This window comes from Otolemur garnettii, unplaced genomic scaffold (assembly GCF_000181295.1).
Source record: "Otolemur garnettii isolate 467f Iridium unplaced genomic scaffold, OtoGar3 scaffold00277, whole genome shotgun sequence".
Classification (NCBI taxonomy): domain Eukaryota; kingdom Metazoa; phylum Chordata; class Mammalia; order Primates; family Galagidae; genus Otolemur; species Otolemur garnettii.
In genome coordinates, this window is record NW_003852672.1 from 283,953 (window position 1) to 300,009 (window position 16,057).

The following is a 16,057-nucleotide window of genomic DNA, read 5'->3' on the forward strand; positions in this document are numbered from 1 at the left end:
GCAGCCACTGAACTCCTAAGCACTTGGAACATGGCCATGTGATGAAAAAGCAAAGTATCTTGTGTGATTCTGTTTTATTACTTTGCATGGGCGCACTGCACGGTGACTGCTATGCTTACGCAGCTCTTGTCTAACTGATAAAATCACTGTGCCCCCTATGTGTACTGTCCTTCCTGTGTCCCAGCTGGGTCCTGGGTTCAAACCACATTGCGTACTTCAAAGCTGAGCTTAGATGACACCTCCAGGAAGCTGCTTCTCATTTCTGGAGCAACAGCATCATTTTTTTTTTGCAGTTTCTGGTTGGGGCTGGGTTTGAACGTGCCACCCCCAGTATATGGGGCTGGCGCCCTACTCCTTGAGCCACAGGCGCCGCCCCAGGAGCAACATCATCTTGTTCTCAGGACCCATGGACACAGTGTCTCCCACCTGCTCCTGAGTGAGCTGGCAGAGGTGGAGCTGTGCTCAATCATGTTCCTCCCAGTTAAACAGCTAAGTACACACTCAGCATCCACTTGATGAAAGAGTGACGGAGCTACAGACCCTGGCAACTGAGTGACATCTTGCTCCCACAAGTCCCTGTACCCCGCCAGCCCTCATCTCTGGGTCACTGGGCCTAAACATGGCTGCCAGTTTGGAGAAAAAGTCAAACTAGTGGGGGCAAAGCAAACCATGGGATGAGCAGGGCTGGAGTAGGTCAGAACATGCCTGGGCCAGAGCAGGGCAGAGGAGGGCAGCACGAACATAGCAGGGGATGGGCACGTGGGGCACAGGGGACAGAGCCCTACTGGGGGAGGAAGGGCCAAGCTGCATAAGATGGGTCAGCAAACACCACACTGCCCCATTCCTGGAAATAAGCCCCACTGTCTCTACCCCCTGCCCACCACCAGCAATGCTCAAGTCCTAGGCTGAAACTCCCAGGGCCACCCATGGGGACCAGTGTGGCCTGGCTCCTGGCAGCAGGCCCAGGTCTACCTCAGTGCCTATGGCTCGCCGTTCCAACAGCAGGCGGAAGCTGCTGTGGGTCCTCTTGTTGTCCTTGAGCCCTTGGCCTAAGCCCCGGTTGTCATCCTGCATCAGGCGCCGGTCCAGAATCACCTCCAGCTGGCCTGGGGGCAGAGTCCACTGTGAGCCCCAGCCTGCCACCCCTAGCCCCAAAGACTCTGAGCTGCTCCCAGCAGACAGGGCCGCACCCCTCCCTGTGTCTGCAGGGAGTCAGGCCCCCATAGGTGCCACTGTGCCACACACACAGTGCTGGCTGGCACTCTCATCTCAGTGCTTCGTAAAGGCATGGATAGAGCATCTCAAGGGCCTCTGAGGCCACCAAGTGCACACTGCTCACTTTGCTTTGAGGATACGGAAGCCATCTGGAACTGTCCAGCTGGCCAGGTCTAACCCCAGGATGGTGCTTCTCATGCCCTTGTTTTGTCATCCTCTCTTTTAAGGGTCATTACTGGGAAAACAATCCATACACATCCTATATAACACAGAGCACATTTTCAAGCTGTCCCTACTCTTGCTCCTGGATAAAGGATGGGGGCTGCACACCTCAGTTGAGAATCACCGTTCAACACTCCACACTTCTTGAGGGGATCTGATAAGACACTCATTACCCGGATGCCTCCACCAGGGGACAGGTGACAGCAGCGGCCTGACTTCCTATTATGCTGCAGTGAGCGCTGGGAACTGCGAATGGCTTGCCCTTCTCCAAATGGGGATGTAAGGCAAGCGGCAAAGAGGTGAGGGAGGCCAACAGCATGGTATGACCTTAAAGGTGGGAAATGGGCTTCTTGTCATGTACCCTCTGCAGAGCCCCTGCTTTCTGCTCACCGTCTCTGAGGCTAGAGACACCCAGGGCCTGGGCCGTGTGCAGCGTGAGGCGTTTCTGTGCATCCTGGATGTAGGCCATGACTGGCATGGGGTAGAAATTGGCCTGCAGGGGTAGCTTTTTCAGATACCGCCGAGGCTGTACCTACAGGGGAAGGCCAGCATGTCAAGACCAACCTCAAGAGGCCCCCAGGCTGAAGGCACCCCTCATCATTCTCACCTCTGATTCCTCTTTCTCATCAGGGCAGACCACCCCCCGGGGCTGTGACAGAGGCAAAGCCACAGCTCAAGTTCTGCTCTATGAGGTCCCCAGGAGTCACCTGAAAGCCATTGAGATCTGTGAAGAAGGTACCCTGGCTCTCAATGTCCGTGTGGACGCGCAGGGCCAACTCCTTGTTAACATAGTCCCGGATGTCCACCAGCAAAGACACGTCCAGAGACAGACCCTCCACCCCTGGACACAGAGCAAGGGGGGACAGTGGCAAAGTGTAAGGAGAAGCCACAGCCTTAGACTGGGCTGGAAGAGCATGGAGCCTCCTAGCCTCCCAGGATATCCTCAGGGTGCTTTTAGATGACCTTTTCTCCAGAAGAACCAAGCATCCCTGTCAGAAATGACACATAGGGCTCGGCGCCTGTGGCTCAAGTGGCTAAGGTGCCAGCCACATACACCTAAGGTGGCGGGTTCGAATCCAGCCCAGGCCCACCAAACAACAATGACGGCTACAACCAAAAAAAAAAAAAAAAAAAAATAGCCGGGCATTGCAGCAGGCGCCTGTGGTCCCAGCTACTTGGGAGGCAGAGGTTTGCTTGAGCCCAGGAGTTGGAGGTTGCTGTGAGCTGTGATGCCACAGCACTCTACCCAGGGGGACAGCTTGAGGCTCTATCTCAAAAAAAAAAGAAATGACACATAGGAGCTGGGTGCGGTAGCTCCTGCCTGTAATGCCAGCACTCTGGGAGGCTGAGGCAGGTGGATCACTTGAGCTCAGGAGTCTGAGAACAGCCTGAGCAAGAGCGAGACCAAGTCTCTAAAAATAGCTGGGTGTTGTGACAGGTGCCTGTAGTCCCAGCTACTCAGGAGGCTGAGGCAAGAGGATCACTTGAACTCAAGAGTTTGAGATTGTTATGAGCTATGATGCCATGGCACTCTATCAAGAGTTACAAAGTGAAACTGCCTCAAAAAATAAATTAATTAAATTAAAAAAAAAATGACAGGTGCTGGGAACAGGTGTGTATAAACAGAGAAGGGGTAGGGATGTGCTACAGCCTGTGGGGCCTACACCTCCTTCCAGACCAAGCATTCCTCACCTGCACAGCTCACCTGGCACGTTATAGAGACGGACCATCTGGTGAACGTGTTCATAGTACACAGCCACCTCTGAGAAGAAAGGGCCTTCAGTGACACGAAGCACTGGGGGCTCCTTGGGGACGTAGGGCTGGGAAAAGAGTAAATGGCTGCTGAACCCACAGCACAGAGAGCCAAGCAGGGTGGTGCCAGCCCAGGGTCCAGCTGGAGAAGTACTCATTCCTATCAAGCCCTGGCCCCACAGCCCCAGTCAGAGGTGCCTAGCCACCTCCCAGGAGACATAGAGGCAGGCAGGCAGCCTGGACAAAGGCCCGTGTCCCCTCCTGCCTGCTCACTGGTGAGATTGCCCAGGGCCTGCAAGTCGTTTGTGCATATTTAATGTACCTTGGCCTCACCATCAGGCAGGAAGAGGTAGGCTCCACTCTTGTCTTTGGATGCACGGGTGCCATAGACAAGGAATTCCATGTCCACCTGCTGCTCTGGCTCCTCATCCACCCTTCGGATGCTCTGCCAAAAAATATAGCCCTGACCCCTGGCCCCATACCAGCATGTCAGGCCTGCCTCCTGAGAGGGCAGAGTAACTTCCCTTGAGTCATGCCCAGCTTCCTCTGCTGCCAGATTTGAGCTGAAATGGCCCCATACAAGGAGGCAACATACTCATAGCTCTGCTCAACCACTGACACATATACCCTGCAGCTGCCCCTAGCCCTTTACCTTGAGGAGCCCAGTAAGGCCTGAGAACCAGAACTGCATGTAGCGGTTGCTGAGGGTGAAGTCACTGGAGGCAGACTCAATGATGCGGAGAGGGAATGCTTCGTGCCTGCTGATGGACAGCTGCCGGCCGTGCAGGTAGACACGCACAGAGGAGGGCAGGGTGCGGTGCCCATCCAGCCCCAGGTGCAGCTGCAGCACACCCAGGCCCAAGGCTGGCAGGCGGATGGGCACAGACACCTGTGGGCATGGGAGGACACGATGCAAGAAACATATGTGGCTTGTGGTGCAGGGGCCTGAAACCACTAGGGCCTCCATCCCCTCCTAACAATGGCAAGACATTATCTACCCTTCCTCTTCATCAGACTTGGAGACTTAGATAATGTCTAAGACTGGGAGCTGTGAGCACACAGGGAACTGTGAACACACAGGCAGCCTTTGATAAATGCTGGGTAAATTAACAATAGAGTGTCATCACGGCTGTTTTTACTATTGTCCTTTCCAGACCCACTTCTCCCTTCCAAGGACAGACTCAGATTCCGGGAGTGACTGTCCTCTGGGCCATCCCTATCTCTGAGACAGTCAGCCCTAGCCTGGGGAGAGAGAGGGCCCCAGGAAGGGGGTGGGAAACTCGGGTTGGTGGGCAGGGTGGGGGCGACAACAGGCACAGAAGGCTGAGGCTAGGCCTGCCTGTGGAGACCCAGCTCACCTGGAAGACATCAGGGACCACCTCAGTAGCAGAGCTCCAATACATGCCAATCTGCACAGCTAGAGGCTGACCATCTTCCGAAAGGACACGAACGCGGGGTGAGTTAACCAGCAGGGACACCACACTGAGCCGCTCATGCTCCAGCGGGTTGAACAGCACCACAAACCTGTGCATGGAGGGAACTGACCAGGAGGTGGCCACTCCCAGGCAGTGGAAGCAGGCCCCACAGCCAGGCCAAGAGTCCTGAGATAGCCCAGTAAGTGGGGCGGGAGGGGCTGGGAGTCAAGTAGGGGCTTTGTCTCCATATCTGACCTAGTCCGGCTCACCTGGGTGAGGAATCCAGCTGGATCACTGTGCGCTCCGGCAGGGCATCGTGACTTAAGCGAGTGTCATCCTGGAATTAGGAAGGTAGGAAAGGAAGAGCCACCATGGAGCTCCGCCTTCTCCCCACCCCCACCTGTCCTGGTTGTGGCCTACCAGCTACACTGGACATAGGACTCACCCCAGGGTGGGGAAGAGGTGAGCACCCTCATCCTACAGCTCTCAGGATGGGACCTGCATGTGCCAGGGGTCCCCCCAGGTAGAGTCCCCCTCACCATTTGGAGGAAGGGCACCTCTGGGTCAAAGTGGTAGGCCCCCCTGTCCCCCAGCACCAGGTAGTGGGCCGCGTTGATGATGACCCGCTTCAGGCTGACAAGCGAGCGCAGAAGCCTGCAGGTGGGGCAGGGGACCAGGCAGAGGGTGACCACAGGGAGACCTTCAGCAGGTCTGCCCATTGACCACCCGCCACACCCTTTCTTTGGCAATGGGGTTGCTGCAGAGTTGATGGGGAAAGAGACCCCACCTGACCCCGTAGTCCACTACCACTGCCTCCTTGGCAGTGCCTGTGATGGCGTCGTGGTGCTGGAAGAGCCCCAGGGTACGCCGAGCCTCCGTCAGAAGGGTGAAGTCAGACAGTGGGTACTGGCCAGCCAGTCCAGAGCGGCGGGCGTGAGCTACAGCCAGGCTATACAGAATCTCTGCCCCCCTGCCCAAAGAGAGCAGTTAGCAGCCTGCCCACCCTCCCCAGGCCCAACCAATCTGCCTGCCTAGGCCTTGGCGCAGCCATTCCCTTCAGAGCCAATCCTGTCCCCTGGAACCCTAAAGGCTACTCTGAGCCCTTCAGTAGGAAGTGGGTAGGGACTCACCGTAGGTGGGCTTCCAGGACACGGTCTAAGCTCTTGTAGAAAGGCCGGGAAGTGTAGTAGCCTGTCCAGTAATGATCCTCCCGGTCCGCGTAGGAGAAGAAATCCCCGCTCAGCACAGGAAACCCTGGAGGCTGGGCCCCTGGCTCCACCCCTGTCCTCTTGTACAAAGCATCAAAATAGTCAGACAGGGTGCCAAACTGGGCCTGTAGGGACACCAAAAGCCCATCAGTGCTAGAAACTCCTGGAAATTTTGGCCACCAGTGCTACAGCTGAGGGTTGGGGCAGGAACTCTGCCTGGGAGAGGCAGGACTGTGCACCCTAACCTTCTGGGCCTAACACAAAAGGGGACTTGTGAGCAAATGCTTTCCAAGGCCTAGAAAGAGCCTCTTCTTTGAAGCTGGGAGCCAGAGCACAGATGTTCACAGGAAGGGGAAAGCAGCAGCCCTGCAGATGCCCCTACCCTGCCCCTAACCAGGAGGTCCCACAGAGCCCTCACACCTGCACATGGAGGTCAGGCCTGCTACTGAAGAAGTCAAAAAGCCGCTGGTAGTTAAAGAACTGGGCATCCCACTCCTGCGGCTTGTCATATCGGAAGTCATCACCAAGAGGCACCAGAAGGACATTGCTTCGGAACAGCCGGGATTTCTTCCGGTACTGGTCTAGGAGCAGGGCTGCCCTGGAGCAGGAAATACACGTGCCCACATGAAGTGTCAGTGGTAAAAGGCCACCAAGTAGAGGTCCCTGAGAGTTAGTTTCTCTGAAACCCCCCACTGAAGAGTCATCTGGCTTGCTGTAGACACCTCCCAAGACAGGACACTCAGCCCCAGGGGAACCCAGCGTTCTCTCCAACTGGAGAGGTCTGTCTTTTTTATTTTAGAGACAGAGTCTCATTTTGTCGCCCTCGGTAGAGTGCCATGGTGTCACAGCTCACAGCAACCTCCAACTCCTGGGCTTAGGCAATTCTCTAGCCTCAGCCTCCCAAGTAGCTGGGACTACAGGTGTCCGCCACAATGCCTGGCTACTTTTTGTTGCAGTTTGGCTGGGGCCGGGTTCAAACCTGCCACCCTTGCTATATGGGGCCAGCGCCCTACTCACTGAGCCACAGGCACCACCGTGGAGAGGTCTTTCTTATGCTAGGCTGTGACTGACAGCTTTGATTACCTGACCCCACTTATGTCCTTTGTCACTGCCTGGGACATACCAGTCCTCCTTCCACATTATTACCCTCACATACAGCAGGGTGTGCTCCCCTTCCTGTGTGGTTTCTATCTGGTCTCCACATGACAGTTTACAATCTGCTCACCAGTGGTTCTCTCGCCAATGTCCCTTAGAGTCAGAGGCCCACCACTGGATACAGGAGTCCAGGGTGAGCCAATGCCCAAAGGGAAGACAGAACTGCACCCCTTGGAGGGGCCTGCACTGCCATGGGAGCAGCATGTGTTTGCCATGCACCTACAGCAGCCCTGCTGTCCCTCATACTGCACCTGCCCATCACCATGTTTCCTGTGTGTGTTGCTCAGCGAGGTATCTTCTATTATTCTGAACTTTCATGTTTATTTTTCTGAAGCTAAGGGAAGAACCTTACATTTATATCTAATAACTCTCATCTGGTTAGATGGGACCCACATCCCAACCTGCTGGGATTTTCCAGGATCCTGGTTCTGCCACTCCAGCTCCATGTTGCCCACCAGTTATTGACACTGAACAATAGTGAAGGCAGGAGCCTGGGCTCCAGAGCACGTCATACCAGCTCCAGCTCTGCCCACAGTCTTAGATATGTGACTTAACCTCTCTGAGCCTTGGTTTCTAGTAAAATGAGGATACAATCAATGTGTACCCACATAACATAATGAGAACTGGAATGAAACAAATGAGGCCAGGCACGGTGGCTCACGCCTGCAATCCCAGCACTCTGGGAGGCCAAGGCAGGTGGATTGCTTGAGCTCAGGAGTTTGACCCCAGTGTGAGCAAGAGTGAGACCCGTCTCTACTAAAAATAGAAAAACTAGTCAGGTGTCATGGTGGGTGCCTATAGTCTCAGCTACTCCAGAGGCTGAGCCCAAAAGACTAAGGTTGCTATGAGCTGGCCTAAGGCCACTGTACTCTAGCCCAGGTGACAACGCAAGACTTAGCTTCAAAAAAAAAAAAAAAAAAAAGAAAGAAAGAAAATTTGTCAAGCACTTAGAATAGTGCCTGACACATAACAGGACTATATATAACATTTATTGTTTTCCTTCTCATCTAAATTACTACCAACATCAACAGAAAAACAGACCCTACAGCACATCAGAAGCCCCTTCCTATCTTTAGACTGACCTGTCAGTTATCATGTTAGGAGCATCACAGTTCAGTCACTAATCTTCTTAACTACACCACCTAGCTTCCACTTTTCTAGTTTGTTCCCAAGAGAAAACTGCTCCACTACCACTTTCCCTAATTCACGAGTGTAGCAAACCTTTCAAAGAAGAAAATAAAGTTCTCTCTTTACTGGCTTATTCTCTTGTCAATGGGGGCCAGCCTCACTGAGCACAGCTGCTGCTTTCAAAAAAAATCATACCTACAGAGCCCAACCCACTTGCCTGGAATTAGCATTTAGATTTCTGGAAATAAAAGACCACTTTCTTTTCCTTTTGGTCATGTTTCTCTTCTCGGACATCATGGAAACCAGATATTGCAACATGAAAACCAGTTCAACTTATTCTGGCTAAAACGCTGTTTAGATTGCTCTTAACCAGCAATTTCCAAGGGGCAGAGGGGGTGATGATTTCAGCAAGAGTGACATCTATAGGGGTCCCTGATGATTCTCTCAAGGGAAAAAATCTGTTTTCTCAGAGGTGGAGGCTGTTTGGTGGGACCAAATGTGGATGAGAATGAGCCCCAGGTCCACTGGGCCCTGTGGACCCTGGCTGACTTACAGCCAGGTCAGAATACTTGAGCTACATGAAGCCACGTTAGTCTCAAGTTTGTAAGGAGCTATTCTGAATTTGAGAGTCTTTCAGTTAGTCACTGGTTCTGGCAATTTGTCAGAACACAGGAAAACATACTAATTTAGGAAAATAAAAGCATTCTGGAAGAGGGAACTGCTTAGAGCCATCCCAGGTTTCCAGAGAGACTTAGTTAGGAGCCAGCACTGAAGCTGCCAAGGCCTGAATTCACAACCTGAGCAAACCCTCCATTTTCCAAATGTGGTCTGCATCATGCAGCCCCCATGGCTGGACCAGAGCCTGGGTCCTCTGTGGAATAAGATCACAACACCACATTCAGCCTAGGGCTGGAAGCAGGCACCTCTCTGCTATGTTGGCCTCTGTGATGGCCCGGGGTGGCACCTTCCAAGGGCAGTTGATGCGTCCACCAGGCAGGCGTTTGAAATCAAACTGGCAGCAGATCTTGGGGTCTGGACCACAGGTGTGAGGGATGTCATAGCTGTAGAAGGGCATCATGTGGCAGAAGATGTCTGTGCTGGAGTCTGGGTCTGTAGAGGACAAAAAGTCAGCTGCCAACACACAGCTGCTGGAGTCAGAACCTGCTCAGGCTTAAGGCAGACCTGTAACAGGTGGTGAGGCTGTGACCCAGCTCAAGGCCAGGGAAGACATGCAGGGTGGCACAGGGTACAAAGGCCCTGGAGCCCATAGCTCCTTCAGGACAAGCAGCAGGCCCTGCAGAGGCCAGAGCATGTTCCTCCCCTAACCAAATGCGAGACTACCCTGACACTCTGCACTGACACCTGTGGGCTGCCCTGACATCCCTGCTCTTCTGCAGTGAAGACTATGCCACTGTGACCCCTCAACCCTACCTGGCCTTACCCCATGTCTGCCTCCACATGAACTCCAGGCTGTGGGTGGCGGCAAAGTGCTTCTTGATGGCATAATGCACCCTCTGGATCAGCATGCTGGTCAGGTTGGCACGGCGCAGCAGGTAGGGCATGGTGGAGCTGTATCCAAAGGGGTCCACTGCCCAGGCAGAGCGTGGGGTTGTACCTAGGCAGGGCATGGGAGCCAGAGAAGCCCAAACACCTTAGGGTCCAGCCTCTCTGCCTCCTGGGTGCTGGGCCCCTGGCTCTTGCTTCAGCGGGCCGTGGACAGATGCCACTGCACCAGCCCCATACTAGTTGAATTAACCTAGAAACCACAGCTCCTGCCAACCCCTGTGCCTCACAGCACCCTTCTGTGACACTCTGGGCCCAGCTCTTTGGGCAGATCCCTGCACCAGGCCTGGACTTACCAAGGTTTCTCTCCAACCACTGGTGTCCTTCAATGAGTTGGTCAATCAGTGCAAAGTAGTGGGAGTTGGCCTCGTCAGGCATCACCCAGCCCCCTGTGGCAATCTCCAGTTGCCCATTTCCCACCAACCTACAGTTAAGAACTCACACTCAGCACGGCACAGGGACCCTTCCCCCAGTCCTGATAACCAGATGTCAGGGCCTCACCCAAACCCAGGCCCAGGACAATACACACTGGCCCTCTATCTGGCCCGTGCTTCCTGGGGTAAGGCCATTGTCTCTCTTTGCTTATGCTCACACAACCTGTGACAACTCACAAGTGAACTCACACTCAGCACAGCACAGGGACACTTCCCCCAGTCCTGATAACCAGATGTCAGGGCCTCCCTCAGCCACCTCACCCAAACCCAGGCCCAGGACAACACACACTGGCCCTCTATCTGGCCCATGCTTCCTGGGGTAAGGCTACCGGTCTCTCTTTGCTTATGCTCACACAACTTGTGACAACTAATACCAGCAACCTCCACTATCATCTGCACTGGGTCCCTTGCCTCTTCCTGCTACCTTGGCACCCACTGCTTGACAGGCCTAGACTTAAGACATTATATCCTCCCTACCCCCGTGCCTCCCAAGGGACACACTGGCCTGCGGACTGCTGCTCTCTTTTGGGCACTGATGTTGTCCCACCACTTGGCAAAGAAGGAGACTTCTGCCCAGAGGAAGCGTCGCCGGGGGTCCTCTTGCAGCTTGGACACCATGCTATTGAGAATGTGCTGGGTCTGCTCTGTGTAGTACTTATCAAAGGTCTTGATCCAGCCTAGGGAACCAACGCAGGGTCCCCTGAGGACACCACCATCTTCTTCAGTTGTCCCCCTCTTACCCTGGCTACCAGAAAGCCCAGTCCACACCCCAGGTCCCAGGGGTCTGCAGGACCCTCACCTGGGTCATTGTGGGAGTGGGGAACCACAAACACCTGCAGATCCTCAGCATCCCAGTCATGTGGACCATAGGAGATGTCAAAGCCTTGCCTCCACACACCGCCCTCCACGTTGTCAAATGGCAATTCCTCTGACACAGCGAGCATCTACAGGCAGACACACAGCTTAGCACCCAACATGCAGTCACTGAGGTCCCTGCCAGCTCTGACTCTTACCTGCAGCTCTGGCTTCTGGCCCCGGCTCCCTAAAGCAAACTGGCAGTCCTGAGGGGAGATGGATAAGAAGCTGGGCCGAGGCTCTGGAGGTACCACCCAGGAGCCATTTGCTGTGTAGTAGGGCAGCAGGGCAGGCGGGCCCTCTGCGTTGGCTGTGAGCTCCAGCACGGAGTGCTTGATGTGGCTGATGATCTCATGGTTCTCCTCCAACAGCTGCTCCAGCTGCTCAATGCGGTTTTGGAGCACAGAAATTTGGCTCTGCAAAAAAAGCCAGAAAGCAATCATCCACCACTCCTTATGTCACAGGGAGGGTTTCTGCCTGGGGTCCACCTCCCGAGACCTGACTATGATCCTTCCCTCCTCAGTCAAAGCCAGAGTGCAAGCCTACAGCGATGGATGGTGCACATCACCACTGCGAGCTGGGAGTACCCACCCTCTCTAGCCATTGATGGCAAAGTTTCCATCTCACAAACCTTCTCTCAACAAATGGTGCTTCCTGTTGGGAGCACTGTGCTGAGAAGGCTGCATCAGGATTAATGGGAAAGAATGCTGCAATCAATTAGCAACGTCTGCCAGGAACTCAGGAGGACATGGCTGTCCCGTCGGCAGACATACTACCATTTTTTTCTTCCTCTTTTCTTTTTGCCATCCCTGTGTTTAGCTTTGGGTTTCTATAAAACCTGGTTGTTGGGAAGGGCTATTCCTGTCCTGTGCTGATCTGTCTCTCTACCCAGGGTAACTTGAGCCCAGATATGAGAAATTAGCAACCAGGACTCACCCGGGGGAAGTTCCCACCATTCTGGTGTCGAGTGGGATCGTGCTGCACCCGGTCCAGCATGAGGTAGAGGGAGAAGACTGCCACACAGAAGATGACAGCCCCACACACTGTCACCTGCTTTTTCAGCTTCATTCTAGCCTCCACACACACCTGGCAGGAAAGACACCCTCGGTAGCTCCAGCACACAAAATCCCAGTGAGTTCCTGAGGGCTGTTCCTAAGGATGCCGGACTCCAATGTGGGTCCTGACCCAACTTTGATTTTATTGTCTTGGTCAAGACTTACATTTAGGGCTAGTCCTGGTGGCAGCTCTGCCCCTAGGGTGGAGATGATGCTCTCCAGCTGATGTTATTTAAACAAACAAAAAGGGGCCAGCATAACAGAGTCCCAGCTCTGGCTGCAGAGTTCACCAGACTACAACATTTGGTTGCTTATTATTTTACAGCATAACAACCGATATTGTGGAAAGAAGGTACCTGCTTAGGCTCCTGGGCCATTATGTTTCTCCTTTCAAATGAATGAAAGTCACTATTTTGTTTGATTAAAAGATATAGCCAGAGCCCAAAGAGAAACCCCTCCTCTGCCATCAGGCTGCTCCTCACTTAAAGCCGTGTCTGGTAACCGGCCCTCTCTCAGCAAGAAACACAGAATGCGTTTCTTTAAAAAAAAAAAAAAAAAAGAACAATGCCTATGTTTCTAACATAAAGCAAGTCCTGTATGTTCTCCCGGTTAGTATACTGATTTCTGCAGTGGGAAACTTCCAGCTGCAATCTACAGGGCATTGAGGGACCGCTGGGAAGCCCTCAATACTACTGAAGATCCCCTGCCCAGGGCCAGGGCCAGGGCCAGGCACGGCTTCCAGGGTGTGGGGCAACTTCAGAAGACTGGCGCTACCGCCCCAGGCCACTAACCTGCCTCGTGGGATGTAGGCGGGGCCGCACTCCGGAGGTGGCTTTGCGGGCCGGGAGCTTGGTGGCCTCTGCCTCTTACCCTACTTAGCGCGATCTGATTACGCTCAGGAGCCTGGGGCAGTATTTTTAGCCCTTGGAACTGGGTGCAGGCCACCGTGGGTGGAGCCGGAGAAAGAGTTGGATCTCGTCGGAGGGCAGGCACCTGCCGCCCGCTCAACACCCCCTCCCGACCCTCCCATCTCTGCCAGCCCCGGGGACCTTAACTACAGCTGCCCAGTCTAGCTTCCCGCCCTCTCCGGGCTCCTTCGGCCCCGCAGCGCCGCTCGCGCTCCAGCCGTCCAGGCCATACCGCGGCTGGGCAGCCAGAGCCCACCCTCCCCACCCGCCAGGCCCGTTACCGTCCGCGGTGGCCTCTGTGCAGCCACGGGCTCCGCTGGCCAAGCTGCCGCCCTCACATGCCCAAGGGCGACGGCCGCGCGCTGGCAGTGACGCAGACCCAGGCGGGCGCCCGCCACTCGCCGCCCCGGCTCCGCGCGCCGCGGCGCCCGCCCGCCAGCCTCTCACGCTGCGGGCCGAGCGCGTGCGGGCGGGGACCGCGCGCCCAGCGGTGCTAATGGAAGGTCGGCCTGGGCGGCCCTTGCCTGCAGCCGGCGTCTGCCCGCGGTCGCTCCGTCCCGCTGCCGACGCGTGCGGCCGGGAGTCTGGTGCTGCCCGCGGGGCCGCAGTGCGCAGCCGCCGTCGGCCGGGAGGGGCGCGCGACTCAGTCCTCGCAGCGTCGCGCTGGAGTGAGCGTCGCCAGCGCGCTGTCTGCACGTCGGCTCACGTCCCCCCAACCCGACTGCGGAGCGCGAGTCCAGCATCCTGGGCCTGTCCCGGCCCGGGGGCCTTAGTTTTACGCAGTTATGGTTCGCCTCCTTGGTGCCGGAGCCCGTTGGTTGAGGGCATTGACCGAGACCCTTTCCTCCTCCCACCCAGGAGATAAGACGGGGACTTTTCTTGGTGCTTCTTTTAACTGGGCATCTAGGTTGTTTATGATTTTGCAGCAATGATAAACGATACTGCAGTGAACATCTCCGTGAATTCCATGGTTATCTTCTTTTAAAATAACTATCTGGTATGGTCTGCATGTGTACCCCCCAAATGCATATATTGAAATCTTAACCCGTAAAGTAACATTACGAGGAGGTATACCTGGGGTGATTAGATTTTGAGTGGGATTAGTGTCCTTGAAAAGTAACTGCAGTTAGCCAGCCCCTCCCCCGCGCGCGAATGCAGCTCCTTCTGCGCCCACAAGGCAAACCCTCACCTTACTCTTGGACCGCCCAACCCTCACAACTGTGAAAAGTAACTTTCTGTTGTTGATGAATACCATTTTATGGTATTTTGCGATAACGGCCCAAACAGATGAAGACGTTACTTTAGGAGGAATTTGTAGCAGTGAGGTTCTCTGGGCAAAAGATGAGGAAGGATTGAAGTGAGTGATGACACTTGGATTTCTGTTGCTCCCCCCAAAACTGTATTAATAAGCTTGAAGATTTTTTGTTTGAGTTGATTAGCCAGATATAAAATGCATCTCATTGTTTCATTCCAATTTCTTCTATCGCCGGTGGGAATAGCTTCTCAGGTTTGTTTGCTAACTGATACAAGGTGTTAGACTGAGCTCATCATCCTTTATGTCTCTTCCTATGTTGCCTGTGTTCTGGGAGATTTTCTAGTCCTTCTATTGAAATTTTAATTTTGGTGATAATCTTAAATTTCAAGAACTGTATTTTGTTTTCTGGTGGTTCTTTAAAAAAAAATTGAGGGGCTCAGCGCCTATAGCTCAACCGGCTAAGGCGCCAGCCACGTACACCTAAGGTGGCGAGTTCGAATCCCCAGCCCAGACCCGCCAAACAACAATGATGGCTGCAACCAAAAAATAGCCGGGCGCTGTGGCGGGCACCTGTGGTCCCAGCTACTTGGGAGGCGGAGGCAGGAGACTCGCTTGAGCCCAGGAGTTGGAGGTTGCTGTGAGCTGTAATGCCACGGCACGCTACCCAGGGGGAGAGCTTGAGGCTCTGTCTCAAAAAAAAAAAAAAAAAAAAATTGAGGTATAACTTAGAGTATGTGGCACAAATCTTATGTGTACAGCTTGATGAGTTTTGACAAACATATACACAAGTATAATCACCACACATATCAAAACCTAGGGCATTCATAGCTACCCAAAAGATTCCTGTCTGTCAAGTAGCCAAGCAGTCCCCTAAACACAAGGCCACAGCTATTGCTGCTGTCACCTCTAGGTGGGACTGCCACACTTACATGATATAGATTCATCCAATTTGGAGACAGCAAGCTGAAATGGATCCAGATAGCTTATTACTCACACAGCAAAAGCAAGGCCAACATGGTGTCAGCTTCTTGCTTCCCGGTTCCACGTAATGACACTGAACTGGAGTAACCAGGTGACAGGAGCCATGGTAGTAGGTCACTCTGCAGCTAAGAGCAAATTTTAGCCAAGTAGTTTCATAGCCGGCAGCTGAGCTCTGAGGGAGGCAGTGGGCCAGGTGGACTATCCTGCACTTTAGCTGAAACTAGAAAGAGGGAAGGGAAGTGGCCCTGTGGCAATGTACTCTCTGAGCTGCTGACCTCCCCTCACTCAGGAGGAATCACAGCACATTCTGCCAAGACTTAGAGCAGACTGCAGTCCAGCCTGGCCTTTGTGTACCACGTAGAGACATATAAGGCTAAAGGGAACTGTGTAGGCCTTTCCTACTTCTTCACACGCTTTCCCATCAGTACACCACAGACATAGCCACTATTTTGACTGTAGCTTAGTTTTGCCTATTCTTGAACTTCATAAAATGGAATCATAAGTAAGCATTCTTTCATGTCTGCCTTCTTTCCATAACTCATCTTTGCGATTCACCAATGTTGGCACATGTATCAATGGTTTGTTGTCTTTTCTTATTCCTATGTGGATATTTGGATCATTTCCAGTTTGTTCTGGCCCTAAGTCCTCTTTCCTCTTCCTCTGTAACTGCAGTTACTCATGTATTAGAGTCCCACATGTTTCTTAGACTCTGTTCTTTCCATTCTTTTTTTTCCCCCCTCTATACTTCAGTTTAGATACTTTTTTTTTTTTTGAGACAGAGCCTCAAGCTGTCCCCCTGGGTAGAGTGCCGTGGCATTATAGCTCACAGCAACCTCCAACTCCTGGGCTCAAGCAAGTCTCCTGCCTCAGTCTCTCAAGTAGCTGGGACCACAGGTGCCAGCTACAACACC

At 53.7% G+C, this 16,057-nt stretch overlaps 1 protein-coding gene across 3 annotated transcripts in view; it reads right to left on the minus strand.

The window, feature by feature from the left end:
* Positions 1-13,480, minus strand: part of MAN2A2 (mannosidase alpha class 2A member 2) — a 17,026-nt gene extending 3,546 nt beyond the window's left edge. For 2 of the 3 annotated variants that reach the window (XM_012813570.2, XM_003803078.3), the window contains exons 1-19: positions 11,884-13,180; positions 11,106-11,363; positions 10,892-11,036; positions 10,598-10,769; positions 9,955-10,082; positions 9,537-9,710; positions 9,019-9,205; positions 6,233-6,410; positions 5,735-5,937; positions 5,392-5,574; positions 5,144-5,258; positions 4,874-4,941; positions 4,548-4,713; positions 3,842-4,078; positions 3,512-3,634; positions 3,143-3,257; positions 2,145-2,278; positions 1,828-1,969; positions 973-1,106 (exon numbers count right to left, since the gene is read on the minus strand). In XM_012813570.2, coding sequence (XP_012669024.1) covers positions 973-1,106; positions 1,828-1,969; positions 2,145-2,278; positions 3,143-3,257; positions 3,512-3,634; positions 3,842-4,078; positions 4,548-4,713; positions 4,874-4,941; positions 5,144-5,258; positions 5,392-5,574; positions 5,735-5,937; positions 6,233-6,410; positions 9,019-9,205; positions 9,537-9,710; positions 9,955-10,082; positions 10,598-10,769; positions 10,892-11,036; positions 11,106-11,363; positions 11,884-12,015 — 2,994 coding nt within the window. In that variant the 5' untranslated portion in view covers positions 12,016-13,180. The other variant, XM_023508806.1, reaches the window with a different exon arrangement.
* Between the last annotated feature and the right edge of the window lie 2,577 nt (positions 13,481-16,057).